The sequence below is a fragment of the Perognathus longimembris genome, chromosome 28 (assembly GCF_023159225.1).
Source record: "Perognathus longimembris pacificus isolate PPM17 chromosome 28, ASM2315922v1, whole genome shotgun sequence".
Lineage (NCBI taxonomy): Eukaryota > Metazoa > Chordata > Mammalia > Rodentia > Heteromyidae > Perognathus > Perognathus longimembris.
This window is the reverse complement of record NC_063188.1, coordinates 84,950,530-84,978,222: the sequence shown is the minus strand read 5'-3', so window position 1 is coordinate 84,978,222 and position 27,693 is coordinate 84,950,530. Positions and strand designations below refer to the sequence as shown.

At 38.6% G+C, this 27,693-nt stretch overlaps 1 protein-coding gene and 1 pseudogene across 1 annotated transcript in view; one reads left to right on the top strand and one right to left on the bottom strand.

The window, feature by feature from the left end:
• The window catches only part of Cask (calcium/calmodulin dependent serine protein kinase), a 333,827-nt gene that overhangs the window by 32,760 nt on the left and 273,374 nt on the right, over window positions 1-27,693 (bottom strand). The window contains exons 12-20 of the mRNA XM_048336639.1: window positions 27,011-27,088; window positions 22,435-22,515; window positions 17,699-17,887; window positions 16,670-16,748; window positions 10,470-10,559; window positions 9,132-9,199; window positions 5,725-5,793; window positions 4,302-4,337; window positions 1,992-2,188 (exon numbers count right to left, since the gene is read on the bottom strand). Coding sequence (XP_048192596.1) covers window positions 1,992-2,188; window positions 4,302-4,337; window positions 5,725-5,793; window positions 9,132-9,199; window positions 10,470-10,559; window positions 16,670-16,748; window positions 17,699-17,887; window positions 22,435-22,515; window positions 27,011-27,088 — 887 coding nt within the window. The remainder of the gene's footprint in view (window positions 1-1,991; window positions 2,189-4,301; window positions 4,338-5,724; window positions 5,794-9,131; window positions 9,200-10,469; window positions 10,560-16,669; window positions 16,749-17,698; window positions 17,888-22,434; window positions 22,516-27,010; window positions 27,089-27,693) is intronic.
• Window positions 12,813-13,527, top strand: LOC125344025 (annotated as a pseudogene).

Below are 27,693 nucleotides of genomic sequence, written 5' to 3'. Positions count from 1 at the left end.
AAAATTACAGGCATGAGCTCCTGGCACCAGGTAAGTAAGCTGTTTTATTTATGTTTGTATGTATGCATTTATTTTTCTGCAAGGAGATTGATCCAAATAATCCAGTCCACCATGAGGACTAACTATCTAGTCCAGAAAAAAGGAAGCAAATTGTTTTATCCCCCCATTGCCATTTCTCAGAATCCCTCTGGAGTTCTACATATTGATGAACCATGATTTACACAGATGATCTGACTAGGGAAAAGAGGACTGGAATCTACATGATTATTTTAAATAAATGCTCCGAACACATAGCAGAATTCAAGGGGATGTTTTGTAAAATGTAAATATCAGCCAGAGTATAACAGCAGCAGCATCAATATGACTTAGAAATTGCTTTCTTACTGCCAGATGGCAGGCTGCTGTCTCTTTGTTTGGGCCATTGCTTCCTCATGTATAAAATGGCATCTCCCAACATTGTAAATTTAAGAATATTTTTGAGAAATATGGGATAACTGAAACAAGTGAAAGTGATGAGCTGAGAAAGCTTGTAACTAGTGAGGAAAATGGGTGAAAAAAAACAGTTTGCAATGTCTATAGACACAATGTCTTTGAACCTTCTAGCTAGGTCAAGTATTTTTTGTGTTGGGGGGTGGGTAGGGATAATGGCAGAAGGCTGCTCGGCAGGTTGTTGTGTTTTGGTATGTGAAACAAAACTCAGACAGGAAGTTACTTTTTCGTACTAATTTCTGGTAGATATTGGCTAAAGGTAAGACCACATATAGTTATAAAAAGTTCAATTATGCAAATGATAATAGCAGCATTGATAGATTTTATAAAATACATACTGATCTGTCTCATCTTGTTTTAGTTAAAAAAGAGTCTAAAAAGCCTGTCTGACATAATTTTTCTTGGCTCTACCAGGGTTTTGAATTCAGGCACTTGAACCACACTCTAGTCTCTTCCCTCTGCTTTTGTTATTAGGTTTGAACTTCAGATCTTGTGTATCCACCTAAGCTATTATCCAAGTCTTCCTGTCTGACTTTAGCTTGCTTTCAGTGCTTAAACTTTCTAACAGAATAGGCCATCTTAATCTCTTCTTCCCTCTTTCCCTCCATTCTTCTTTCTCTCTCCCTCCCTCGATTTCTCTGTCTCTCTTTCTGGGAATAGAGCTGAGGGCCTCATACATACCAGGCAAGCATTGATCTCTGAGTTACCTCTCTACCCTAGACTTTTGTTTTTGCTGGTCCTGAGGCTTGAACCCAGGGCCTGGGTATTTTCCTTCAGTTTTTTTTTTTGCTCAAGGTACCACTTGTGTCACAGCTTCACTTCTGGCTTCTTAGTAGTTAATTAAAGATAAGAGTCTCACAGACTTCCCTGCCTGGACTGTTTTTGAATCAGGATCCTCATATCTCAGCCTACTGAGATGGTAGGATTACAGGCGTGAGCCACCAGGGCCCAGCATCAGAAAAGATATTTTTTATTTTATCTTATTTTTGTCAGTCATGGAGCTTGGCCTTGGGGCCTGGACCCCGTTTCTCAGCATTTTTGCTCAATCAAACCTAGAACTTTACCACTTGAGCTATAGTGCCACTTTTAGTTTTCTAGTGGCTAATTGCAGCTAAGACTCTCACAGACTTTCCTGCCTGGGCTGTCTCTGAACCATGGTCCTCAGATCTCAGCCTCTTGGGTTGCTAGGATTACAGATAGTGGCTGGCAGAAAAGACACTTGGAAGAAAACACAGTTCTAAAAGGATTACAATAGCTTGCAGGCATGGAGGGTTCTGCCTATGAGAATCAAGGCTAGTCACAAAACCTCCTGCCAAACCTTCCTTCCCTTATTCATGAAATACAGAGCTGACTAACTAGCATCCTACTACATGCTGAAGACATAGAATTCTGGGATGACTGATTTGAATTTTGTTTGGCTAGCAAAGCAAAAGACTATATCAAACAGGGTTTATAATAAGACAGATTAGGAAGTTGAAAATCGAAAAGCCACAAAAACATACCATTCCTGAAGTTCAGGAGAAGGAATAAGACCTGCAGTTCCATTTTTGGAGTTTTCCAGTTTACCCTGCCACCAATTATGATCATCCTTACTAATAATCTGGATGATGTCACCAACTCTGAATCGAATGCCAGCTTCTTTGCAGGGGATGAGGTCATCCTTGGCTGGATCATATTCAAATTGTGCTCTTACATAGATCTATAAAACAGGAGTTTGTAAGAAAGGAGGCCATAGTGATGTGATGGAAAACAGCAAGCTCTAATGTCATAACCACACAAACACAATACAAACAGGACAAAGGATGGTAAAAGCCAAAACAATGCATGGAAATACAACACAAAAAACTACCACTAGAAACAATCCACTACTTTTGATGGGTATAGCTTCAAAACTTTGCTGTCTTTACTTGGGAGGACCACTTAAAATGCTTGTGTAATAAAAACAAAGACTTATTTTCTGCTTTTTTTCTCTTTTTTTCCTGTGGGGCTCAAACTCTGGGCAAGGGCTCTGTCCCTGAGCTTTATGCTCAAGGCTAGCTCGCTACAACTTTGAGCCACAGTGCCACTGCTGGCTTTTCTGAGTAGTTTATTGGAGATAAGAGTCTCATGGACTGTATTGTCCAGGCTGGCTTTGAACCATGATCCTCAGATCCTCCTGAGTACCTAGGATTACAGGTGTTAGCCACCAGTGTTTGGCTTTAATTTCTGCTTTCTATGAAATAGAATACTTCTGTAATTAGAGAGTAATGTGCTTGCCATTTTAAAAAATTGTATGGGTTTTGGTGATGTTATGGTCATGATAGTGTGGCAGCCATAGTGACTGACAGTCACAGATTTTTGTGTGTATACCATTTCTGGGGCTTGAACTCAGGGCTAGATGTTGTCCCTGAACTTTTTTTGCTCAAGCTTAGCATTCTACCACTTGTGCTACAGCTCTGCTTCCTGCTTTTCGGTGGTTAATTGGAGGTAAAAGTCTCATGGACTTGCCTGACTGGGCTGGCTTCAAACTATGATCCTCCTATTTCAGCTCCCTGAATAGCTAAGATTGTAGGTGTGAGCCAATAGTGCCCGGCAGTCACAACAGATTTTTAATGGAAAAGCAGTACATGATGTAGCACTAGCAAGAACTCTGGGTTGGTATCTTGTTGTAAAATGCTTATATGACAACTAGTGGTATGTCTACACACTGCCAATAAATGTACATACGACCCAAACAATTTTAAAAAGTGTAAAAATAGGTTTATTCCTTCAAAAATATTTAGGCATTAGATTTGTGTTCTATGCTTCTGAGACAGAAAAAAATTAAACTCTTACTTTGCCAGTGTGACATCCAAAATCAGCATAGATCTTTAAGACATGCATAGTTCCAGGCTATGAATTTTATGATATGTGAATTAACTTTGGAAACAGATATACATACAAGGGATTGTAATATAGCAGTGATTTGTGAATGACTGGATTTTAAATGCTTGAAAATAAGGTTCTATATATCCAGAGTTGCCTCAATTATTCAGCCTTAGGAAAGACTATGAGGAAACCCTATTAAGAGCTAAGTTACGTAGTTCTCAACTCAATATCAGATTATTTTTAAACACATTTCAAAAAATCTTTTATAGAAATGCTACCTCTTAAAATTATACTTGAATATTAATGTTTAAGTCACTGTAAAACCAACCTGAAGGCTTTGGAAACATTGTGTAGTTTTTCTGTTTCATATTTTCACAGTGCAGCCCAATACAATTAAAATTTAGGTGCACTGGCACCTAAAATCCATACTTTCAAAGTGCTGACACTTTGAAAGCTAGACAGCACTTAACTTCTCATATTTGAAGTCATATAGGCCTATCAGGATGAAAAGCCAGGATATTTGTGTTCCTTTTCTTGTTTTGCATTATAAATCGCTTTTTGCAAATATAAATTTAAGAGAAATCTTTCAACTTTAGAAAATTGCTTCAAAATTTTCATCAGCATGTACTCTTTACTTATTTTTAGAATCCAAGGAATTTTGTGACCTTTAAAATGATTCCCCTCTAGGCAGTCCCATAAGACACTCAAAGGTTGAATTCTTGACCATCAGCAGTACAAAATTATCAGGTTGAAATTACAATAACCATCAGAGGTACAATGATGTGAGGAATAAGTTTGTATAGCGAATTAGTCATGTATAATGTTGTTAAAATGAAATGGTACAAGCTCTCAACGCTTAAATGTTATGGTCTAAAATGCAGACATTATGGGATGGAAAGGGTTAATAAAGGATTGGCTATTAGCGGCTCAGTTTAGAGAAGTTTCTATAGAGGATATCTATTCACCTGTCGTCCTTTTGGTTGGGTGGTTGATGGCAAGTCCTGTAGAATAAAGCCAACCCAGGAGAAAAATTTTCATTTACTTGTCAAGAGTACAAGGTAATTTGTGTGTTCTGTTACAATATGGTTAAAAATGAGCTAGATTTAAGTTGTAAAGAGATCATATACATTATTCCATTTCTCAGAAAGGTTATCAAAAAAATCAAACCCAGGCCATTTAGCAGCAAGCTGAAGAAAGCAGGTAAGTTGAAGCAGAGAGAAAATGTGTTCTTAAGAAACAACTCAGCATCTTCAACACAAAAGCCACTGCGGGTGAAATAGCCTATTACAAAAAAAAAACCCCTAGACCTAAAAAGAGCTCCACCCTTTTCAACTTAGTCATTCTAACCAAGTAGATTTTGGAAAGTTCAATGGCTATATGGATTTTAAAAATCATTCAAAATAATGATATATTAACTATTAGAAATTTATTCCTTTGGTAGCCTATGTCCTTTGGAAATAAAATTAAGGACAATTGTATAAAATTTCTTACTGATATACTTAGAATATTATTCCATTTGAGACGATCTCTAAATTATTTACAATTTTCTTGGATAGGGCAAATGAAAAGGCAGGGGAAAAAAAAGCAATCCTGCCATATTCTTAGAACTCTCCCTCATTGCAACTGGATGATACACAGCAGTATCAGCAACTTAGGGAAGATTTGGTCATCCCACAGGCTGCAAACCTGCACCTGTAAGTGCTTCTGTTTGCACAAAGAATATTCCAAAGTGGATAGCTCTGAAGCATTGGAAAATTTCCAAGTTCCAGTCTAATACAAAGTACTTTGTGTTAAAGATGTGATACCAGCGTGGCTTAAGTGCAGTTGGAAGCCAGTTCCTTTTGCTTTTCATATCCAGGCAATGCTTATAGTTCACAAAAATATGTGCACGTACCACAATAACAGAGGGCACACCAATTCGTAAACTTAGATAGCGGAAACTAAAACATGGTGCTGATATCCTTCCGAATGGAAAACCACAAAGCCCAAGAACACCCAAATGCCTACTCTGCAAAATCCTTATATTTCTTAATTTGTGTTCGAATGAAAAACAATTTAGAAATTTAAAGAAATTTCCATGTATATCCTTTGTGTAGTTTTTGACTGAAGTCATCCACACTGGTGGGTGGCACAGTGACAGTTTTAGAATGACCACAGCAGTCTTGAACTACAGTTCTTCAGATGTAAGCTAACCAAAGGGATTTTAAAGGAGAAGGGTAAGTTGGAAAAGATTCCCCCCGCCCCAGGAGTAAACTGCATTGTAGTTGCAGTAGCCTTGTATATCGGCAGAAGACAGTATTTCCACTGAACACACGTAACTAGAACACTCATGGCAGGTGAGCACCAACAAAATTGTCACACTTGGCTGTGTGGAGCTAGAGTTCTTACCGAAACAGAATTGTTAGTGCTGCTATGACCATTAGCAGGGGACTGTCTGGAAGTGGAGGGGGAATCTCTCTGAAATAAGACACAAGGTTCATTAACACAGAACACCAGCACAGAAACACAGAGATATTTACATCAACAGTTACACAGTCTGACAACCATTTCTTCTGATGTTAGAGCTATAAAGGTGCCATACTGACATGCTTGCATGATTCATAGAAGTATGAAAGATTTTTTGCAGTTTGAAAGTTCACATATTAGAAGGGGCAACTGCTGTCACTCATTAATCATTTCTTTCCTACTTCCCACATTCTATAACCCTTTCTTTCTTTTTCTTTTCTCTTTCTCTCTCTCTCTTTCCTCCATCGCTCTCTTTCCTTCCCCCTCCCTTCCCCCTTCTACTTCCTTCCTTCCCCCTCTCTTTCTCTCTCCTTTTTTTTCTTTCTCTTTTTTATTTTTTTATTATCAAACTGAATTACAGAGAGGTTACAGTTTCATATATTAGGCATTGGATACATTTCTTGTACTGTTTGTTACCTCGTCTTTCTCTCTCCTTTACTGTCTCTTTCTCCTCTTTCTCTCTCTCTTTTCTGGTGCCGGTCCTGGGGCTTGAACTCAGAGCTTGGGTGCTGTCTTTGAGCTTCTTTTGCTCAAGGCTAGCACTCTATCACTTGATCCACAGATTCATTTCTGGCTTTCAAGTAGTTTATTAAGAGACAAGAGTCTCACAGACTTTCCTGCTTGGGTTGTCTTTGAACTGCAATTCTCAGATTCCAGTCTCCTGAGTAGTTAGGATTACAGGTGTGAGCCACTGGCACCTGGCAACCTTTGCTTTCTTAGAATGACACTCCAAGGAATGTCGTGATATTAAAACCATATCTTAGGATGACAAGCATTAGTCTAAAATTATTGTGCAGGAGATACCAACTGCCTACCATTTATTAAAGACTAGGCTAGAAAAGCAATGAATGGTTTCTAGGTACCTCAGTGTCAAGAATTACTGAATAACTCAGTTTGGAAAGAAATGAACCTAAGAGCAAGATTTCCAATGTTTTAACCACCTCAAAATCTTCCTAAAATAAATATTACTAAAAAGATTACTAACAGGGGTGGGGTGGGGTAAAAGATAGCTATATACCAGAGAAGAACTCTTTTGGGTTTATACATTTTGGTAGATGGATTTAAATACAAATTCCAAGCTTCTAACACTGTTATACTAACTGGACCACAACTATTCTTCTGAGAGTCCACTCCTAGATCTCACACTCTCTACTATTCAACACACGAAATCCTTTCAGGCACCGTTCTCTTAGTGGTTGAAGGCAACTTTAATGTAAGAGGAAGGAGAGAAACAAAGTAAGTGTTTTAACACTTGTGGTTTTGTTGTGTTCTTTTTGAGCCAGTCTTTGAAATGTCAGCCTTAAAAGTAATGGGATCCTTTAGAGGAGGATTCAAAAACATTAGTAAGCAGGCTGATCTCCAGGTGCCACTCTTCAGGACTCAAGTCAAAAGGGCAAGCGAGAGGTCCACCCTTTTGCCAAAGGCCTGAGGGAAGGCTTGCCCAAGCTGGTAAGTCTCACTGCAGGCTTGAATACTGCATAGGAAGGTCAAAAAGGTGGGAGTGGAAGAAAGAGTGAACAAACATAGCAGTGGTACTCACTAGACACTAGGTTGAAAATGAACTATACAACTTATGGGTGGGAATGGGAGGGAAAAACTGGGAGAGAGCAAGGGAAGGGAAGGGATGACATTGTCCAAAAAGAAATGTACTTACTACCTGACTTATGAAACAGTAACCCCTCTATATATCACCTTTATTTATTTTTTTTATATATCACCTTTAAAACAATAAAAAAGGTGAGAGTAGAGATGGTGGATGTCTATGATATGAATATCTTTATTGTTTTGCATATTCAAAGATGTAGAAGGTAAAAAAGTGCATCTCCTTACTCCACAGCATAGAATTTACATAATAACTCAAAAAGGAGTTCAACCATTTAAAAAACAAGAGAAATATATTAATAATTAATTCTATCTTCTGGTTGGCCTATCTATCTATTTATCTATCTATCTATTTATCTATCTATCTATCTATGTATCTATCTATTTATCTATCTACCTATCTATATTTCCTAACTTCTTCAGCAGCTGAGAAAATTACAGGCGTGGGGAACACTCATAATTTTAGATTATGAAAATTATTTATATAAAATGTATGCACAACATTTTCACTTTGTCTGCAGGGTTTGTGCTCTAGGTAACAAATGCCAATACTCTGAGTCCTGAAACAGAAGTAGTTTTGTATTTTCTTCCCAAACATACTGTTAATTGAAGTTCCATAAGAAGCCACCAAGAGGAGCTCAAGACCCAACATAATGGATACTCCATTGTCATGACCCACTAATGTATTATGTGACAAAACTACAAATTCTTACATATGTCTTGAAAAGGTTTAGAAAGAAGTGTGTAGCCTCTGACTTTTTTCTTGTCAAATTTATAGCACCACTAGGGACTAGAAAAATATTATAATTCCTTCCTTATATTGTCCTAAGTACAAATCCAATAAGTTACCTGTCAGTCTTAAAAATTAACTTTAGAAGATGTGCACTTCATATTGATGCTCATATTCTTGGAAGATACACAAGAGAACATAAGCTTCAATAAATAATACTCAAGCTGAAAGTGCTGTGACCAAAGAAGGATACTATTTATGCCAGTTTATATTTCCAGATATGGAAAGAATACTTTTGACTCTCATTTCATAACCAACATAATATTAGAAGAGCTTCAATCTCCATAGGACAAACCTATTTTAGGAAAGAAACTTTGAGATAGTGTTATTCTAGTAAATCTAATTTGTTTATGAATCACTTCACATTCTAGATACATACAATTTTATCAAAAGTTGCAAGAGCCTATATTCTTGTAGTAAAGTCAGTATTCAATTAATCAGTGGCTTAATATTCATCTTGAGACTTATCACAATGATTGGAAAAACTCTCAACAGAAACAGATTACTTCTCAGATTCTTGGAAAGAAGAACTATGATATTTCTTAATGACGGAAGAGAATGTACACTTCCTGGAAATATGATTGCAATTAAGATCCTTCCCCCCTCAGAGACTCCATGTTTTTCTTTATCAACCTTATGTTATTCTTTGTAGCTTCTCTATATTTGGGTGCGATTTCAGCCTGCAAAAAGTTCAAGTGCTGAGAAGAGCCACATGGAAGCTGGGCTGAGTAGGTGGATGGGACCTCCTCTGTTCCGTTATCTTTGTTGTAAAATTGGTGTGCAAGTGATCTAACAGCACAGGCAGAAACAATTTCCCAGAAAGCAAAAACATTCAGCCATCAGCAGACAGTTAGTTAAGAACTCAGAGGAGATGGCGATGGTTTGTTAGAGTCATTACCTCACAGGACGAAGACTGAGTGCGGTAGCTTGGCACGATCTTGAAGGTAATACTCCCCCCGCATTTCCCTCTGGAGGGGGAAAAGAAGGAGAGTTCTCTCACAAACAAATGGTGCACACAAAAACACAAAAGAACCCACTCAAAACATGTGGGTGCAATTAGCGTAAGCCACCTGACAGCACCCAGCCCTAAAAGGTAATCTAATAAGAAGTCAGGGACTGCTCAGGCGAACAGCAGAAGTTTCTGGGAAAGGCCTAGCATAGTCAAGGGTGACTGCCTTGTATCAGCAATGAATGGTTTCCCAGATCTTGGATGGTTAGCTTTTTATAGACATGAGTACAAAACACTCTAAAAGACATGCCTTGTAAAAGTGTCTGAAAATGGAACTAGACAACCAATTATGTAATGCCATAAAAATCCTCTTTCATATGTTACTTTATGATAGTGTGCTCTACAAAATTTACATTTTACTTCATTAATTTTGGTGAGTCTGTGATGCTTATTTCAAACCTAATGAGTAATCATTACATAGGAAGGCTGCTGCATTGCAGCAAGAGGAACAATCAGGTCTAAAATATCCCCCTCTGCTTGCTGTGAACACAAGCAAGGCTCTGCTATTCTGCTGTTTCTGCTGCTGCTAGTTCTTTTTTTAAGTTTTTAATCAGAAAAGCCTATTGAAACATAGATTTTGAAATGTATGGTCAAAATGTCCTGGTTTACAGTGGCTTTCGATGTTGCTGCAGAGAAATCCACTACAGCTGCCTGTGACTCAGCTAAACAGGAAAGAGGTTTCTGACATTGCTGATGCAGGAGATTTGAGGTCAGTGAGAAATGAGTTCGCCAGTACATACTGGGAAGGTTTATCTTTAGGTGCAAGAGGTGGACATTTAAACATATAAAAGTGCATTTAAACATTTCCTTGGTTGTCAGTTTTTATGAATGTAAATAAGTTATAGTTCACTGAAAGGATGGAGCATGAAACACTGGGATTATGAAAATTCATACTCATTATTTATGTATTAAAAACAAGTTAATGAGGCCAAGTTTATTAATTATTATTATTATTGTTATTATTTGCTGGTCCTGGGGCTTGAACTCTGGGCCTGGGCGCTGTTCCTAAGCCTCATTTTGCTCAAGGCTAGCACTCTACCACTTGAGCCACAGTGCTACTTCCGGCTTTTTCTGTGATTAGTTGGAGATAAGAGTCTCATAGACTTTCCTGTCCAGTCTGCCTTCAAACCATGATCCTCAGACTCCTGAGTAGCTAGGATCAAGTTTACCTACAAAAAAAAAACCCAAAAGAAAACAACCCCCCTCAAAATGAAAGCGTATATTCACTTACAAGCATTTTCTGCAGCTGTTCCACTGTTTGGTTAGCCACACTAATGCCATTGATTTCTCGAATCTCATCACCAACATGAAGTGTACCTAAGAAATTACACAAAATCATAAACCTGAAATGTTATATGCTTTTACAATAATAAAATCCCAAAGCAGTAATGTAATTCAAAATTAAGTTACATATTGACAGGCACTATTTCAGAAACAGATACAAATTAGGCTGCAGTAAAATTATTAAACTCCTTGAAATTAGCAAACTCCTCAAAACAGATATGTCTATTTGCAGAAGGCACAGAATGGCTTGCTGTCTGGCTTGCTGGCTGTGTGACTGTGTTCTTCTTCTGAGAGAGGCAGTGGGTCGTGTGGCGTTGAAACTACAGCTTTAAGATCCAGACTGCCAGGGTTCCAATTCCAGCTTCCTCACTTAACTTTTTTAGGCGTAATTTTATAAATTTATGCAAAATCACTATGCAAAGCTATAAACACGTTCATCAGGTAATACACAAAAACAAAAACACAAAATGCAAGATAACCTTTGCCTAATGGTCTTCACTCACTACTTTTAAGAGTTTGGAGAAATTAGTGAAACTTTCCATGCTTCAGTTTTCATTTTTATAAAGTGGAGACAAAAATTACTCCTCTTTTGAGGACTCAATGAAGTTAGTACTTGGAGAAGGGCTTAGAATTATTCTTGGCTAGTAAGCATTTTGTAATTCTGTGTTGCTATTATGATCTACCTACTATAAGACAAAAGTTGTCAATTTCATAAGAACTGTGATATGATAACATCTACAACACTACACATAAGTTCATCTTTTTATAATAATTTGCTCGGCATTTCAGCATCCTGTACTAGATCAACTGGAAAAAAGGGACTGAGAACCAATGTGTAGAATGCTATTTACAATTTTGCTTCCTTATTTGTTAACTATGTATGCATTTACATGCTAATCTAGTTTAAGTATGAAATACTTGTAGTATTTTTTAGAGGCACATACTAATGTGCACATAAATAAAATGCCTAAGAATGTTGGGGAATGTGTGTATGTGTGTGTGTGTGTGTGTGTGTGTGTGTGTGTGTGTGTCTGTGTGTGTGTGAGAGAGAGAGAGAGAATAAAAGAAAGTAATGTGGCCATGAGTTATGGGCAATAACTGCTCTATGCTGTCATAACAACACTAAAATGAAAATCAGGGGATTTTTGCGTTCAAAACATCACTGACTGGGCACTCAAAGGCTTTCTCATAGCTGGGCACTGATGGCCCACTCTTGTAATCCTAGTTACTCGTGAGGCTGAGATCAGGAAGACTGAAGTTTGAGGCCACCAAGGCAGTTTTCAAGACTCTTTCTCAACCAATAGCTGGTGCACTGGTGTATGCCTGTCATCTCACACTACATGTGAGGCTGAGATTGGATGGATCATGGTGCCAGGCCAGCCTGGGTAGACAGGTATCAAAGACTACATCTCTATGAGTGGAAACTGGTAATGATTGGAAGTTTAACAGTAGTCAGATTGAAGTTCAGGAGTACACACCTGGGCAGGAAGTGACATCCTGTCATAAAAATAACTGGTGAAAAATAGGGCTGGAGATGTAGCTCAGCAGTATAGTGCCAGCCTAGTAAGTGCAAGATCCTGATCCCAATTCTAGAACCACCAAACCAAACCAAACCCAATCCGACTTAAAATTCTATCCTGCCTAGGGCAGATTAAGAGTGACTAGTCGGGGCTGGGAATATGGCCTAGTGGCGAGAGTGCTTGCCACGTATACATGAGGCCCTGGGTTCGATTCCTCGGCACCACATATACAGAAAATGGCCAGAAGTGGCGCTGTGGCTCAAGTGGCAGAGTGCTAGCCTTGAGCAAAAAAGAAGCCAGGGACAGTGCTCAGGCCCCGAGTTCACGGCCTAGGACTAACAAAAAAAAAAAAAAAAAAAAAAAGAGTGACTAGTCTCACAAAGGATTTCAAACATCTAAGAGCATGTCTCATTTTCACCTCTCCCTTTCCCCTCTATGCAACAGGACCTTGCAGAGTGAATTCAGATGGTGGCAAATTCAGGGTGAAATGACTGAGTGCCAAAGCAGCAATACCTGCTAGCTGGATTTGGGGCCTTGGGCTGATAGCAAGAGAATGAAACTGCACCTAGGATTCTCTAGGGAGTCAAGACTCAGATCAGTGGCATACCATGGCATGGCAACCAGTAGAATGAGGAATAAACCCTCTCTAGGGAAAAGTGTTTACAGTTTAAATACCCGGCGCTTCCACTGACTACAACAATCAAGGAACTCTATTGTAAGAGTTATCAGCACCAAATTTAGATTCTCATTGACAAAAGATGCTGGAATAGTCAGAGACTATAAAACAGCCATATGTTCAATATTGAAAGATGAAGATTCAGTTGCAAAGGTGGGCCCCAAGAGACTAATAGGTATGAACAGATAGATCTGAAAATAAAAACAAATGACTAAAACAAAAACTTGCGTGTGGAGGCAAAAGGGTGGGCTCCACAGAATGAAACTTGGTGTGCCTAGAAACAGATTTTATGGGCAATTTCTTCCCTTATGGAAATATCTTCCCTTATCCTGTCTGATAAGTATCCTGATACACCATGATAGCAGCAGTAAAGTGAGTGATATTAAAGAGAACTATCTTGAAGCATTTATCTCTGATCCAAAACAGAGTTTTATCTTGTGTTTGTCATAAATCTACCTATTCTTCTCTTCCAGATGACTAGAAGTGCAAAGTGGAGCTTGCTTAGACATCTGATGGCAGGATAATTGTATGCTACCACCCTTCTGTGGACATTCTCTATGAATAGACTAAACCTATCCCTGGACCAGATCCTGTGCATGATAATGAAGAAACACACAATCAAGTGCTGAAAACAAGATTTGAAGAAAATGATCAACATCTTGAGCAAAGACCCATGACAGAACAACTCAAAAAAATGTTCTTTACTGAGTATCACTGGTACCCTCATGGACAGTATCACAGACATCGTAAGAAAGTGAATCCTGCAAAAGACAGATGATAACAAGGGTCTCAGAAGAATCGGGGGGGGGGGGGGCGGTAAGTGAGCCAAGTGCTGATGGCTCATGCCTGCAATCCTAGCTACTCAGGAGGTTGAGATCTGAGGATCATGGTTCAGAGCCATCTCGGACAGGAGAGTCCATGAGATTCTTATGTCAATTAGGTACCAAAAAGCCGTAAGTGGAGCTATGGATCAAGTGGCAGAGTGCTAACATTGAGCAGGGACAGTGCTCAGGTCAGAGAAATAAAGACTTAAAGGAAACGGGAAACAAAAAATAAAGACTAGATTTTAAAAAGCTACAAGAGATATAGGAGGAATGTGCAACATGCATGTGATGCTGTGTTTGGATAATGATTGCCAATTTTCTTGAACTGATGAAAACATGATTGCACAGATCCAGGAATAATAGTATCTCAAACATCATAGAGAAAATATCTTAAAAACATCCAACAAAAAAGACAATCACCTACAAAGCAAGGACAATTGTAGTAACACTGGACTTTTCAATATCAAATAATGTTCCCCAAAGGATGGTCTTAGAAGGAACAAAAAGCAGATAAAATTGTCAACTTTGTATATATCCAAACAAAAATAGTTGCATAAGTATACTAATATTAATTTAAAATTTGTACATTTAAAATAGGATAGAACTAGAATGCTGAGACAGAAGAATACATAAGAAAGAGTGTGACCATGTTTAGTGTTCCTATGTCTTTGTATTGTTTGAGAGTGGGATGAAGATGAGTGTGGTGGTTCCTGCCTGTAATTGAAGTTACTCACGAGACTGGGACAGAATTACAAATGCAATTAGCCTGAGCAACACTGCAAGACTTTGTCTCAAAAGAATGTTTAACTTACATTGTTTAACTTTAGTGACGAAAAATTAAATATGCATGGTAAAATTTCAAGGTAACCACCAAAATAATAAAAATGGGGTTAAGTTCTAAACAGCAGGGAGACAATGAAATAGAAAAGAATGATAAATCAATTAAAATGGAATAAACACATAAAAAAGAAGCAAGATGAATCCTCATAATATTAAATGCACTAACTCATAATCAGATAGAGATAATCAGAATATATGAAAGTAAAAAAGCTAGCTTTGGCAATGTTTGAAAGATTAAAGCAAACAGGCACAGGATAATTGAGATAAAAGGATGAAAGCAGATACACTAGGAAATACTGAGATAAGGCTGGAATAACTATATTAAAGCTAGATGAAAGGTTTCAACTACAAAGTACTATTAAGGATAGAAATGGTTAATATGTGTTACTATGTACCCAACAACATAGTTTCAAATAGATAAGCCCAAATCAAGAGATCTAACAAGAGAAACTGAAAAATCCTAATCATAATAATGATACGTTTCAACAGTTACTGATTGGTCAAGATGACAAAACATTAGTCAAGATGTAGCAGATTTGAACAGAAACATTAACACCAGTCCAGTCATTTTACAGGGAATGGTGCAGTAGCAATTATAAAATAAATTAGTACACACATGAACCACTTAGGAAAATGATTCAAGTGCTATGCTACAAAGCAAGTGTTAACAAGACTGAGCAATGTTGTTATGCATACCACATTCTCTGAGTACAATGCAGTTAAAGATACATTTCAGAAACACAGTAAAATCTCCTTAAATGTGGAACATAAAATAACACTTTTAAGTACCTTATAGGAGATGAAAAGGATCATAATACAAATGTAAAACCATGAATAATGGGATGACAATAAAATGATGCATATTGAAATTGGTGGGATGTAGTTATAGTAATAGAGGAGAGTTTAGTCCCTTGTTAATCTCTTCCTTCTTCCCATGCTGGGGATCACAAACTCAAAGCTTCACACATTTGAGGCAAGCACTCTACTAGTGAGCTCTACTGCTAGACTGAGGTTTTAGTTTTAAATGCTTATGGTAGAAAGAAAAGTAGGATTGGAAATAAATGAAGTACATGTGTACTTTTAACATATCTCAAAAAAAGGAACCTGCCAGGAGAATCATTGATAATATCCTGTAATATTAGTGCATACAAAGTCCTTTTAAAGAATACCGTAAGTCTACATACCCAAATCCTGCCTACCCCTGACAATCAACTGCAGCTATTGATTGATTGATTGATTGTCAGTAGTGGAGCTTGAACTCGGGCCCTGGGTACTGTCCCTGAGCTCTTCAGCTCAAAGCTACCAGTCTACCACTTGAACCACAGTCCCACTTCCGGTTTTCTGGTGGTTAATTGGTGATAAGAATCTCATGGACTTTCCTGCCCGGGCTGGCTTTGAATGGCAATCCTCAGTTCTCAGCCTCCTAGGTAGCTAGGATTACAGGCATGAACCACCCACCTGCACCTGGCTAGCTATTTATTTTTAAATTATCTTCAGGTAGTTGTACAAAGGAGTTTCCATTTACACAAAGCAGTTTATAAATACAATATACTTTGATCAATGCAACTGAAGTTTTACTTCTTCAAAAGAGTCATTCTTCTCTGAATGACTGCCTTCCTATGGCAACTATTAAGAATTTACTCATTGATTTGACATCTTGTGTTATTTAAATTTTTTTTTGCCAGTCCTGGGGCTTGGACTCAGGGCCTGAGCACTGTCCCTGGCTTCTTTTGCTCAAGGCTAGCACACTGCCACTTGAGCCATAGTGCCACTTCTGGCCGTTTTCTGTATATGTGGTGCTGGGGAATTGAACCCAGGGCTTCATGTATATGAGGCAAGCACTCTTGCCACTAGACCATATCCCCAGCCCTGTGTTATTTAATTTTCATTCTATTAGTTATATAACTGTCTGATGTCCTAACTTATGAAGACCACATTCCTAAACTTATTTAACTTTATATATTTATTTATTCTTTAAATATAGATCTTATGCATATGTTTTGTATTCCAGTAAAGATATCTTCCTTACAATAGTATCTCAGGGTGCTCTGTAATCCTTTGCATAAGGTCTCTAAAATGTCTATCTGTGGTCCAGAGACACACAAAGCCTAATACATTTTTCTCATCATATGTGTATTCTGTAGCATGTACAGCCGAAGAACAAATATAAGGCAATAGTGACTGGTACTCAAAGACAACTCAAACAGATCTTTTATCTGCCTCACAAAAATATAAGAAAAAAAAGTTAAGTAAGGCAAAGAAAACATTACAGATGAAACTTACCTTGCCTGTGAATCATGCCTCCATGCATAATCCTTGCAACAATACAATGATTGAGCTCATTCATTTTCAAAGTGATTCCCTGTTTTAAAAAATAAAAAGGTTCAACAAGAGTAGAATTATTATGAAAGTGTGTGTGTGTGTGTGTGTGTGTGTGTGTGTGTGTGTGTGTGTGTGTGTACCCATCTTGGGGGTTGGCCTCAGGGGCTTGGGTGAACTCCATTTCCTGCTTTTTGGTGGTTAATTAGAAATAAGAGTCTCACAGACTTTCCTGTCCTGGCTGGCTCCAAACTGAGATACTGCAGTAATGTATCATTATGATGTGTGAGTGAGTATGTGCGTGTGTGCATGCATGTGTGTGTGTCTTGGTCCTGGGGCTAGAACTCAGCCTGGACACTGTCCCTGAGCGTGACCTCCCACCCCAAGGCTATCATTCTACCACTTGAGTCACAACTCCATATCTGGCCTTTTAATGGTTAATTGGAGGTAAGAGTCTCATGACCTTTCCTGCCTAGGCTGGCTTTGAACCATGATCCTCAGAACTCACCCTCCTAAATAGGATTACAGGCGTGAGCCACTGGTGCCCACCTGACTTTTTTGTGTTTGTAAAGTTGAAAGGCAATTGTGAAAGGAGAGGTAAGAAGGACCAAGATGGTTAACATTTAGTGTTAGCCAGAACATTTCTTAGAATGGGGGAACTGAAGATCTGGAAGCTGTTTTTTTTGAAATATCCACATCTTCCCTCCTTCCTACTTTCTAGTAGACACTTAATCACCTAACTTGGATTTTTTTGCCAGTCCTGCAGCTTGAACTCAGGGCCTGAGCACTGTCTCTGAGCTTCTTTTTGCTCAAGGCTAGCACTCTACCTCTTGAGCCACAATGCCACTTCCGGCCTTTTCTGTTTATGTAGCTCTGAGGACTCAAACCCAGGGCTTTGTGCATGCTAGGCAAGCACTCTACCACTGAGCCACATTCCCAGCCCCACCTAACTTGGATTTATGAGAGAAAAGAGGGAAAACTTTTCCTACTCACCATTGGTTCATCTGTGTTCTTTTGGAACTGGACCAGTCGAACTCTAGTCACATTTTCCATATCCATGTCTCCGTTGGCGCTTTCAGGAGAGTCACCGTTTAGATAGGGAGAGGTGGGAGGAGGTGTGACCCTCAATGCTTCATCGCTGTAAACTTCATGTGCCACTACATCATGAGTCTGAAGTAAGGCCTAGTATTTTATGAAAGAAGGAACATTTTAATAACATTATCCCAATGAAAATCTATGGTAGAAATTCTTTATCTGTCAAAGGTATCTGTCATCTGCGGAGAACTCAAGCTGCCGGATAGCCAGACCTTGATTTGGTTCTTTCTGGGATAAGTAATCATGATGGTTGGGATTTTTTTAAAAGAAAGTGAATGAACCAGGAACAAATCAACAGGTGTGTTTGTCAATTACCTAGGTTACAGGAGTTATCTAATCGTATGAAGATGGATCCAACTAACTTGTTCAAATAAAGGCTGACATACCGAAATTCCAAATAACTCAGAAGAAAGAATCAGTTATTAAAATCAGTAGCAAATTTGTGCTGGGGATTAGAGTGGAAATATAAAAAGAAATGATGTAATAATGGTGTACTGAACAAATACCCTTCATAAACGGTACTAACACTGTCATATAACCCAAACACTCAAGAAAATTTATAATATATAATTTACTAAAATAAATAAACTGCAAAATATGTTTCAATAATTGGATATTTAGTATACCATCACATATGCAATAGATATAAAAATGTAAAATCTTAAAATATTTTGTTCATTTTTATTTCTTCGAGCACTTGGCTAAAGTTAAAAATCATTGTTATTTGTTCTTTCTGCATAGTCCATTATCACAAGAAATAACTTATTTTGTAATTAATTTATTTTTATTATCTTTAAGTAGTTGTACAAGAGGGTTTCAACTCAACATGTGAGTTTATGAATACAATGCATCTTGATCAATGTAATTTCTTTTCTTTGCACATGATGAGTCTGGATAATATATTGAAGTGCCAGACTTTGAAGTCAGGCCCCATTTTACCACGTGAACCCCATTTTAGAATCGAACCCTGAGCCAATCAGATTTGTACCTGTGTCCTAATCTTGCTTGCTTGAATACCTGATTCTTGTAACCTTGTTCTTTGCCTTTATAAGCCCTGTGTAATCACAGCTCGGGGCTTCCTCCTAACCTCCGCTGTGTCGGTGGGTAGGACGAGGCCCGAGTTGCGGCTCGCTTAAATAAAGCCTTGCCTTGCTTTTGCATTTCGGAATGTCTGAGTCTCGGTGGTCTTCTTGGTGGTGGTCTTGCGACTTGGCACAACAATATGTCCTTTGTTTCTCTATAAAAGGATGTCTTCCCACTCAATGCACTTTTTCTGCCATTATCAAAAATACTTTCTAATAACCATCAGTATCTAAAGGAGAACTTTTATCTCAAAGAGAATCTACAGCTGACTATGTGTATGTAATTTTATATCTATTTTACATATTTTAGTGTTATACATTTGTAATTTTTAACTATGCATTTATTTTTATTTGTAATCACTATGCTAAGTACCTATAGCTATTGAAATGCAATTAAAATTTCACCGAAAGTTACTTAGTTAAAGGACTTATTAAAACCATGGCTTTTTTGGTGCTGGTCCTAGGGCTTGAACTCGGGGCCTGAGCACTGTCTCTCTGCTCTCTGCTTCTTTTTGCTCAAGGCTAGCACTCTACCTCTTGAGCCACAGTGCCACTCCCGCTTTTTCTGTTCATGTGGTGTTGAGAATTAAACCCAGGGCTTTATGCACACTAGGGAAGCACTCTACCACTAGCCATATTCCCAGCCCTACTCCTGAGCTTTTTTGCTCAAGGCTAGCGTTATACTAGTTTATCTAGAGCTCTACTTCCTGCTTTTCTGGTGGTTAATCGGATAGAGATAAGAGTCTGTGGGGCTTTCTTGCAAGAGCTTTTAGGACCAACAATCCTCAGCTGTCAGCCTCTTGAATAGCTAGGATTATGGATTATGGGCATGAGCCAGGTGGCCACTGGTACCTGGTAGCTATATTTTCTTTTTTTGCTAGTCGAGGGCTTGAACTCAAGGTCTGGGTGCTGTCCCTGAGCCTCTTTGTGCTCAAGGCTAGCACTTTACCACTTAAGCCATAGTGCCACTTCTGGCTTTTTCTGAGTAGTTTTATTGGAGAGAAGAGTCTCATGGACTTTATTGCCTAGGCTGGCTTCAAACAGCAATCCTCAGATCTCAGCCTCTTTTTTTTTTGGCCAGTCCTGGGGCTTGGACTCAGGGCCTGAGCACTGTCCCTGGCTTCTTTTTGCTCAAGGCTAGCACTCTGCCACTTGAGCCACAGCGCCACTTCTGGCCGTTTTCTGTATATGTGATGCTGGGGAATTGAACCCAGGGCATCATGTATACGAGGCAGGCAAGCACTCTTGCCATATCTCCATATCCCCAGCCCAGATCTCAGCCTCTTAGGCAGCTAGGATAACAGGTGTGTGCCACTGGCTCATGTCTTCATGGTGGCTATTTTCATTTTAAAGGCATGCATACGAGGCTAAAATTAAGGTAACAAGCAGGTAAAATCAGGGAGAAGATGGTGCTGATTTGTGACTAGTAGAGAATATGTTTTGAGCTATCCATGCATTGGGGTTTCTATGGAAACAGAGCCTGACAAGGTATCAGATGTTGGTTTCAACATGTGCTAGGGTTTGGGTGAAAGCTGTAGATCTGCAAAAAGTGATGCATGGCTTGAAAGAAGTAGGATCTGGGGAGCTTGGCTTCCTCAGCCATGCCCTAATGGCATACTATACTGGTACTCCCGATCTTGGGCATGGAGGTTGTACCTTGTAGGCATTTTTTCCTTTGGTTTGTGGCCCTTTAAAAAAACTATGGCTTAGGACAGAGAACAAAAATCACAAATAGGTAACTATAAATCTTCATCTGCTAAAATCATATTCATCCTATCAGGTATGGAGCTATCTTTCATAACTAGTGATTTTATTTATTGATTGATTGATTGATTGATTGATTGATTAATTGATTGGGCCAGTCCTGGGGCTTGGACTCAGGGCCTGAGCACTGTCCCTGGCTTCTTTTGCTCAAGGCTAGCTCTGCCACTTGAGCCACAGTGCCACTTCTGGCCATTTTCTGTATATGTGGTGCTGGGGAATCGAACCCAGGGCCTCATGTATATGAGGCAGGCACTCTTGCCACTAGGCCATATCCCCAGCCTATTTATTTTTTTTAAGGTACATTTTTTTCAAATTTTTATTATCAAACTGATGTACAGAAAGGTTACAGTTTCATACGTTAGGCACTGGATACATTTCTTGTACAGTTTGTTACCTTGTCCCTCATACCCCCCTCCCTCAACTAGTGATTTTTAAAAGCAAGAGCCTTTGAAGTTCCATGGGCTGGAGAAAATGTTTATATTGCTTTTTGTGGATGATTTCTATTCATCTTTTAACATTATATAAGTAGATATTTGCATTTAATATATTATTTATAAGGAAGAATAAGTCTATAATCATAAAATAAGATCCAAAGTGAATTTTTTAAAATGGTTACATTATGTCAACAATAAAGTTATACTTGATATCAGCCATAGTTTGCTACTGTGAAAAATTGCTGCCACAAAATAAAGCTAAATCTCAAGGCCTAATCTAAAAATCTTTAGGAAGAATGTATAAAGCAAAAAACTGGGAAACCAAATCTTTGTCAAATGTGTTATATAGTATGATTGAGAAACTGTTAATAAGCTGAAAGCACCATTAGATCTTTTTTTGTTTATAGATCTGGTTTACTGATTAAGATATGGGTCTCACTAACTTTTTGCCTGTGCTGGCCTTGAACCATAATTCTGTCTATTGAATAGCTGGAATTACAGGTTTGTGCCACTGGTACTGGGGCTTGAACTCAGGGCCTGGGCTCTCTGTCCCTTAGCTTTTTCACTCAAGGCTAGCACTCTACCACTTGGGCTACAGTACCACTTGTGGATTTTCTGGTGGTTAACTGGAGACAAGAGTCTGACGAACTTTCCTACCCAGACTGGTTTTGAACTTTGATCCTCAGATCTCAGTCTCTGAGTAGCTAAGATAATATCCATGAACCACTGGTGCTGGGCTATACTCTTTATTAGTAGTGTTGCAGTTTGAACTCAGGCCAACCTTGGCCATAAATAACTTTATTTTTAGCCAGGCACTGGTGGCTCATGCAAGTAAATCTAGCTACTCAGGGGGCTGAGATCTGAGGATTGTGGTTCAAAGCCAGCCCAGGTAGGAAAGACCCCAAGACTCTTATCTCCAATTAACCACTCAAAAACCAGAAGTGGTAGAGCTCTAGCCTTGAGCAAAAGAGCTCAGGGACAGTGCCCAGGCCCTGAGTTCAAGCAAAAGCAAAACAAAACAAAAACAAAAAAAACCTTTATTTGGTGAGGCAGTATGGGGGTTGAACTAAGAGCTATGTACTTGCTAAGGAAGAGGTCTACCACTTGAGCCACACCCCCACAGTTTTTAACTCTCTTGATTGTGATATTTGTCTGGTGCTTGATAAATTTTAATCTCACATTGTTTTGCTTACGGCCCTAGGAGTATATTATATATGTGTACACACATCATATTGCCTGGGTATGTAGAAGTCTCAAAATGATGAAATTTCTATATCATTCAGTGATTATGATTGTATGTGGAACCAATACATTTAATAAGGTTTTAGCTCTATGTAATTTAATTGGTACTTACCATGAAATGAGGTTGTGTTAAAATACGCTTTAGTTCTTTTGCATCATTATTCTCAGGGTAACATGAAATTTCTTCCAATACCTAAAAAATAAGTAAGATATGAGAGCAAAAAATGATGTAGGATTTTAAGACTATAGTATTATTTCACATTAAATGTTATGAGTGGATTTTTATGGTAGGCAATACAATTGTTTTTAAAATTCTTCATTTTATTGAAAGTTTATTACTAGGTGAAAGAATAGTATGATAGTAATAAAAATAAAACCAATTGCTATAATAGTTATTATCCAATTATAACACAAAAGAAATGGAAAAATATATTTATTACAACTCTAACTTACTTAAAAAAAACCTAATGTGCCTGGCGCTGGTGGCTCATGCCTATAATCCTAGCTATTCAGGAGGCTGAGACCTGAGGATCACGGTTTAAAGTCAGACCAGGTAGGAAAGTCTATGAGACTCTTATCTCCAATTAACCACCAGAAAATGGGAAGTGGTGCTGTGGCTCAAGTGGCAAAGCTAGCCTTGAGCTGAAGAACCCAGGGGCAGTGCCCAGGCCCAGAGTTCAAACCCCACAACTGACAAAACAAATAAGCGAACAAACAAAACTTAATGGGAAATACCTTCCAAATTCACCATCAAAATGAATCTGTACTAAAAGTTCATCACTGCTTTCTTTGATATTAACAGCACTGCATGTTTCTGTTAGAAACATACATGACAGGGGCCAAACTAAAAAAGCTTAAAGGAGCATCCTAATTAACTAGGATAGTTAAGCAAGAATATGCTTAAGGCTGGACCCTGATAGCTCATGCCTGTAATCCTAGCTAGGAGTCTGAGATCTGCAAATTGCAGTTTGTTTGTTTGTTTGTTTGTTTTTGGCCAGTCCTAGGCCGTGAACTCAGGGCCTGAGCACTGTCCCTGGCTTCTTTTTTGCTCAAGGCTAGCACTCTGCCACTTGAGCCACAGCGACACTTCTGGCCATTTTCTGTATATGTGGTGCTGGGGAATCGAACCCAGGGTCTCATGTATACGAGGCAAGCACTCTTGCCACTAGGCCATACTCCCAGCCCCTGCAAATTGCAGTTTGAAGCCAGCTCCGGCAGAAAAAAAATGTGATACTCTTATTTTCAATTCACTACCAAAAAGTTGGAAGTAGCGCTGTTGCTCAAGTGGTAGAGAGCTAGCTTTGAGCAAAAAAGCTCAGGGACAGCACTCAGGCCCTGAGTTCAAGCCCAGGACTAGCACACACACAAAAAGAACAAGAAAAATATGCTTAATTGTCCTTGTGGCCTGGCAAGATTAATGTTCTTTAACCTCATCTTCTCATATGGAGAAAACAGTGCTCTGCCAATGGCAGAAGGATGAGATACCCGCGAACCCAAGAACAATTTCACAGTAACCTTTACTCCTTTCATTCAAATTTTCCTCACTAAGTTGTTAACATATTCTCTGCCTTGGTAAAAATCATGTTTTCAAATAAAATGGTTCTTCAAAAGCTCTCCCTTCCCTCCCAGCATGGAGTTTACTTGTTAGCTTGATTTGGGGCCCTCAGCCCATGGAAGAGCCTCTGTTCTTTTTCAGAGCAAATGTAGTTGGCAGTGGCTGGACTCACATGCAGGTGTATACTGTACTCAACTGAATTCCTACTGTGGAGGTGGTGGAGGTGATCACAGATGGTTTCCCTTCTGAACTAGAGTGTCAGCAGCACACAGTTCTCTTCCCAGTAGGACTAGCCCCAATCTGTTTGAAAACCTCCATGGTAGGTAGGTACGTCATTTCACCTGAACTTTAGGTTTCAGCATCATACCCACCTGCCACTCAATCATGGCCTCAGGGAAGGACCCTTTCCCCCAGCATTCCTTTCTTATCCAATTATACGGCAAATTAGTGGTGGTTAGGTTACTAATTCCTATTGTCTTATGATGATAAACAACTTGATGCATTTTTGGTCTTGATTTTCTCTGCTGAGTTGTAAAAGGCTGAAAGCATACACTTTCTGTTCCCTGTTATTCCTCACAGTCTATTATCTCAACTACAGAGGTGTGACATCTCCTAAGTATGGCTAGGAAAAACTTGGTAGTTTGTTTATTTTTGCTGGTCCTGGGCTTGAACTCAGGGCCTGGGCACTGTCCCTGAACTTTTTCAGCTTGAGGCTTGTGCTCCACCACTTGAACCACAACTCTGCTTCTAGCTTTTTGGTGACAAGATGGAGAGGTAAGAGTCTCATTGTCTTCTCAGCTATGTGGGAGGCATGGTAGGGGGATTGTTGTCTGAGGCCTATCCTGGGCAGATACTTGAAAAATAACCGAAGCAAAAAAGGGCTGGGTGTGTGGTTCAAGTGGTAGAACCCTTGCCTAGAAAATATGAGGCCCAAACCCCAATACTGGGGAAAAAAACATTGTAAGAATAAGGATGGAAAATTTTTATAAAAAAGAAACACTGGCTAGGCACTGGTGGCTCATGCCTGTAATCTAGCTACTCAGGAGGTTGAAATCTAAGGATCAAGGTTTGAAGCCAGCCCAGGCAGGAAAGACTCTTATCTTCAATAAACTACTCAGAAAAATCCAGTAATGGTACTGTGGTTCAAGTTGTAGAGTGCTAGTCTTAAGCACAAAGAGACTAAGTGTCAGCTCCTAGGCCCTGAGGTCAAGCCCCAGGACTGGTCAAAAAAAAAAAAAAAAAAAGAAAAAAAAAAGGAAGAAAGCCTGCTTTGACTGAAGTGATGAAATTAATTCAATCACAATGTGAACATAAGTCAGTCACAGAAACCATTAGTAGAGCAAATGGACCTAACTATAATTAGCAACTATTTGTGTGATTTAAAATCACGAAGAAAAAAATAAAAATCAAGTGATAGTAGAGCCCGTACATTTATTTGTGCATTTTAATGTCAGAAATTTGGGATTACTTTCCTTCTTTCAGGTAGGAAAATAATAATTTGTAATTTTGTACAGATGAAAAGAAATGTTACCACCTCTCCAAGGCCACCCCACCAGCTCCTAAAGGAGTCAAGGTCTCATGTCTGTCTCTGTGTTGCCCCTGCTGTTCTGTCTTCCTGTGTCCCTTCTCCCCACCCTTCATTGGCCTCTAGGAAAATGTGCAGATAGGTACAGCTTCATTTTGGAAAAGACTTTCGGACAACTGTTCTGTGTCTGCAGGCAGGCTGACGGCCCCTGCCCCGGGACACCTTCTACTCTGTGTCCACATCTATTACCAAGGATGGCTGTTTGCTGGTCTTTTGTTCTTCCAGGAACCATGCATTTGTAGTAGAGATGGAGAAATCTTATTGAGATGATACCTGCTAATAGCATTTACTGTTTCATTATGACATGGCCTAACCACAATGCTTTTCAAAGTAAAAAAAAAAAAAGAGTCTAATGGACTTTCCTGACAGGGCTGGGCTTTGAACCACAACCCTCAGTTCTGTTTCCTGAGTAGCTAGGATTATATTACAGGTGCCCAGCTGTCAGTAGCTTTTTTCACTGTCCTGTTAATTAAGGCAAAGAATTCTGCTTCTATCTACTTAGGTATCATCACAAAGACTAGGATGCAAATTATGGTTCTTGCCCATGATACCTTATAATGTTGTTTCAACTAGTGCTTGGTGGGCAAACTATAAGATAACCCCTCCCAACTCATCCTGACCACGTGGGCACGCCTAGAAGCTACCACAGCATCCGTCTTATTTCATAGTGAATAGAAATAGAAAATACTTCCCAGTGCAAGTCATGTTTAAAAATGTGCTAGGGCAAGGATTTTAACTTTTAGACTCTTTTACCTAGTAATCTCTCTTTATAAGAAATATTTTTAAAAGGAGATGTTTACTTGCATAGACTGTTATAAGATCAGAAAACAAAAAAATACTTATAAGAATGCTGATCTAAAGAAGATGAATTTTGGGGTTGGAGGCATGGTTCAGTTGGTAGAACACTAGCCAATGAGTGAAAGTGGCAAGTCCTGAGTTTGAGTCCTAGTTTCAGGCAACAAAGATATGTTTCGATTATAACTATATAAAATTTAAATGAAAATGGATAATGACTAGAAAAGATACACAAAATGGAAACTCCTATATTAAAGTGATGAGATTACAGATCAGTTTATGTTTTACATACTATCTGCCAAATAATGCTTCTATAATAAATAAGTTTGAAAAAACTTTGTGACAGATACAGTCATGTATATTGACAATGTATAATATGACTTTTTTGGACTCATATTTAATTGCTATATAAATTTAGTTCACTTTCAAAGAATTGCACCTTAAAACAACACAACTCAAAATTTTATACTGTGTCTATTTCTATCAAGTGACAGAAAAAAAGAAGCAAAATGGACATGGTAACATATTAAAATTAACATAGCAAAACCAGAACTAGAAACCTAGGCAGTTTTGTGGCTGAGATCTTTTTCTTTCCTATATCTATATTCAGTGATAAGATTTGAAATTACAAATATGAGTATAATGAATCCATCTGTGACTCCAAGGAAAATGCCTTTAAGTTAAATGATGTATCTGATATAAAGAGTAAATATTGAGACGCTAACAAATACTTATAGAAATTACATTACTTACCTCTTTGGCTCTCTGTACTGCATCACTTGGAGGATTCCTGATTTGTGGTGAAGACTTGGTATTAATTTTGTCATAAAGCTAGAAAAACAAGAAAGAAAATCCAATCAACACCCATCATTCTTTGTTATATAATTCCTATTTATTATTTCACTAAACAGTATTTTCCCACTTGAGAAGGCAAACTGAAGACTGTTCCTTTTGTAACTAATCTCTTCATCACTCTATGAACTTGACAGATTATGGGCTTTACCCATATCTTTTAGAAAATATCTTTAAATAGATGGACCAAAATTCAGTCAATGCAGTAATTTCCCTGGCATTTTAAATCCGTCGATATTTTAGCAATCACAGTTGTTGTTGATTTTTTTGTTTCCCTGAGACAGAAGTAACATTCAATAACATGAATACAGAGTAAAATGAAAGAACCTTTTTTTCTGGTCAAGGCACGTCTGAAGGAATTTTCACAGAAACCTCAGTCTTGGGAAAGGGCAGGCCCCATTCCTTCTAGTAAAGAATGTTCTCACAAAAGGTTTATGCTTGTTTTTCTAGGGCTGTTCATTAACAAAATCCATACTGGCAGCCTTCAGTGGCAAGTCAAGGGCATACATTTTTGACTTTGCAAATTCAAAGACCATGAGAAGACAATGAAAAGCAACTATATATATATTTTTAAACTGTACCTT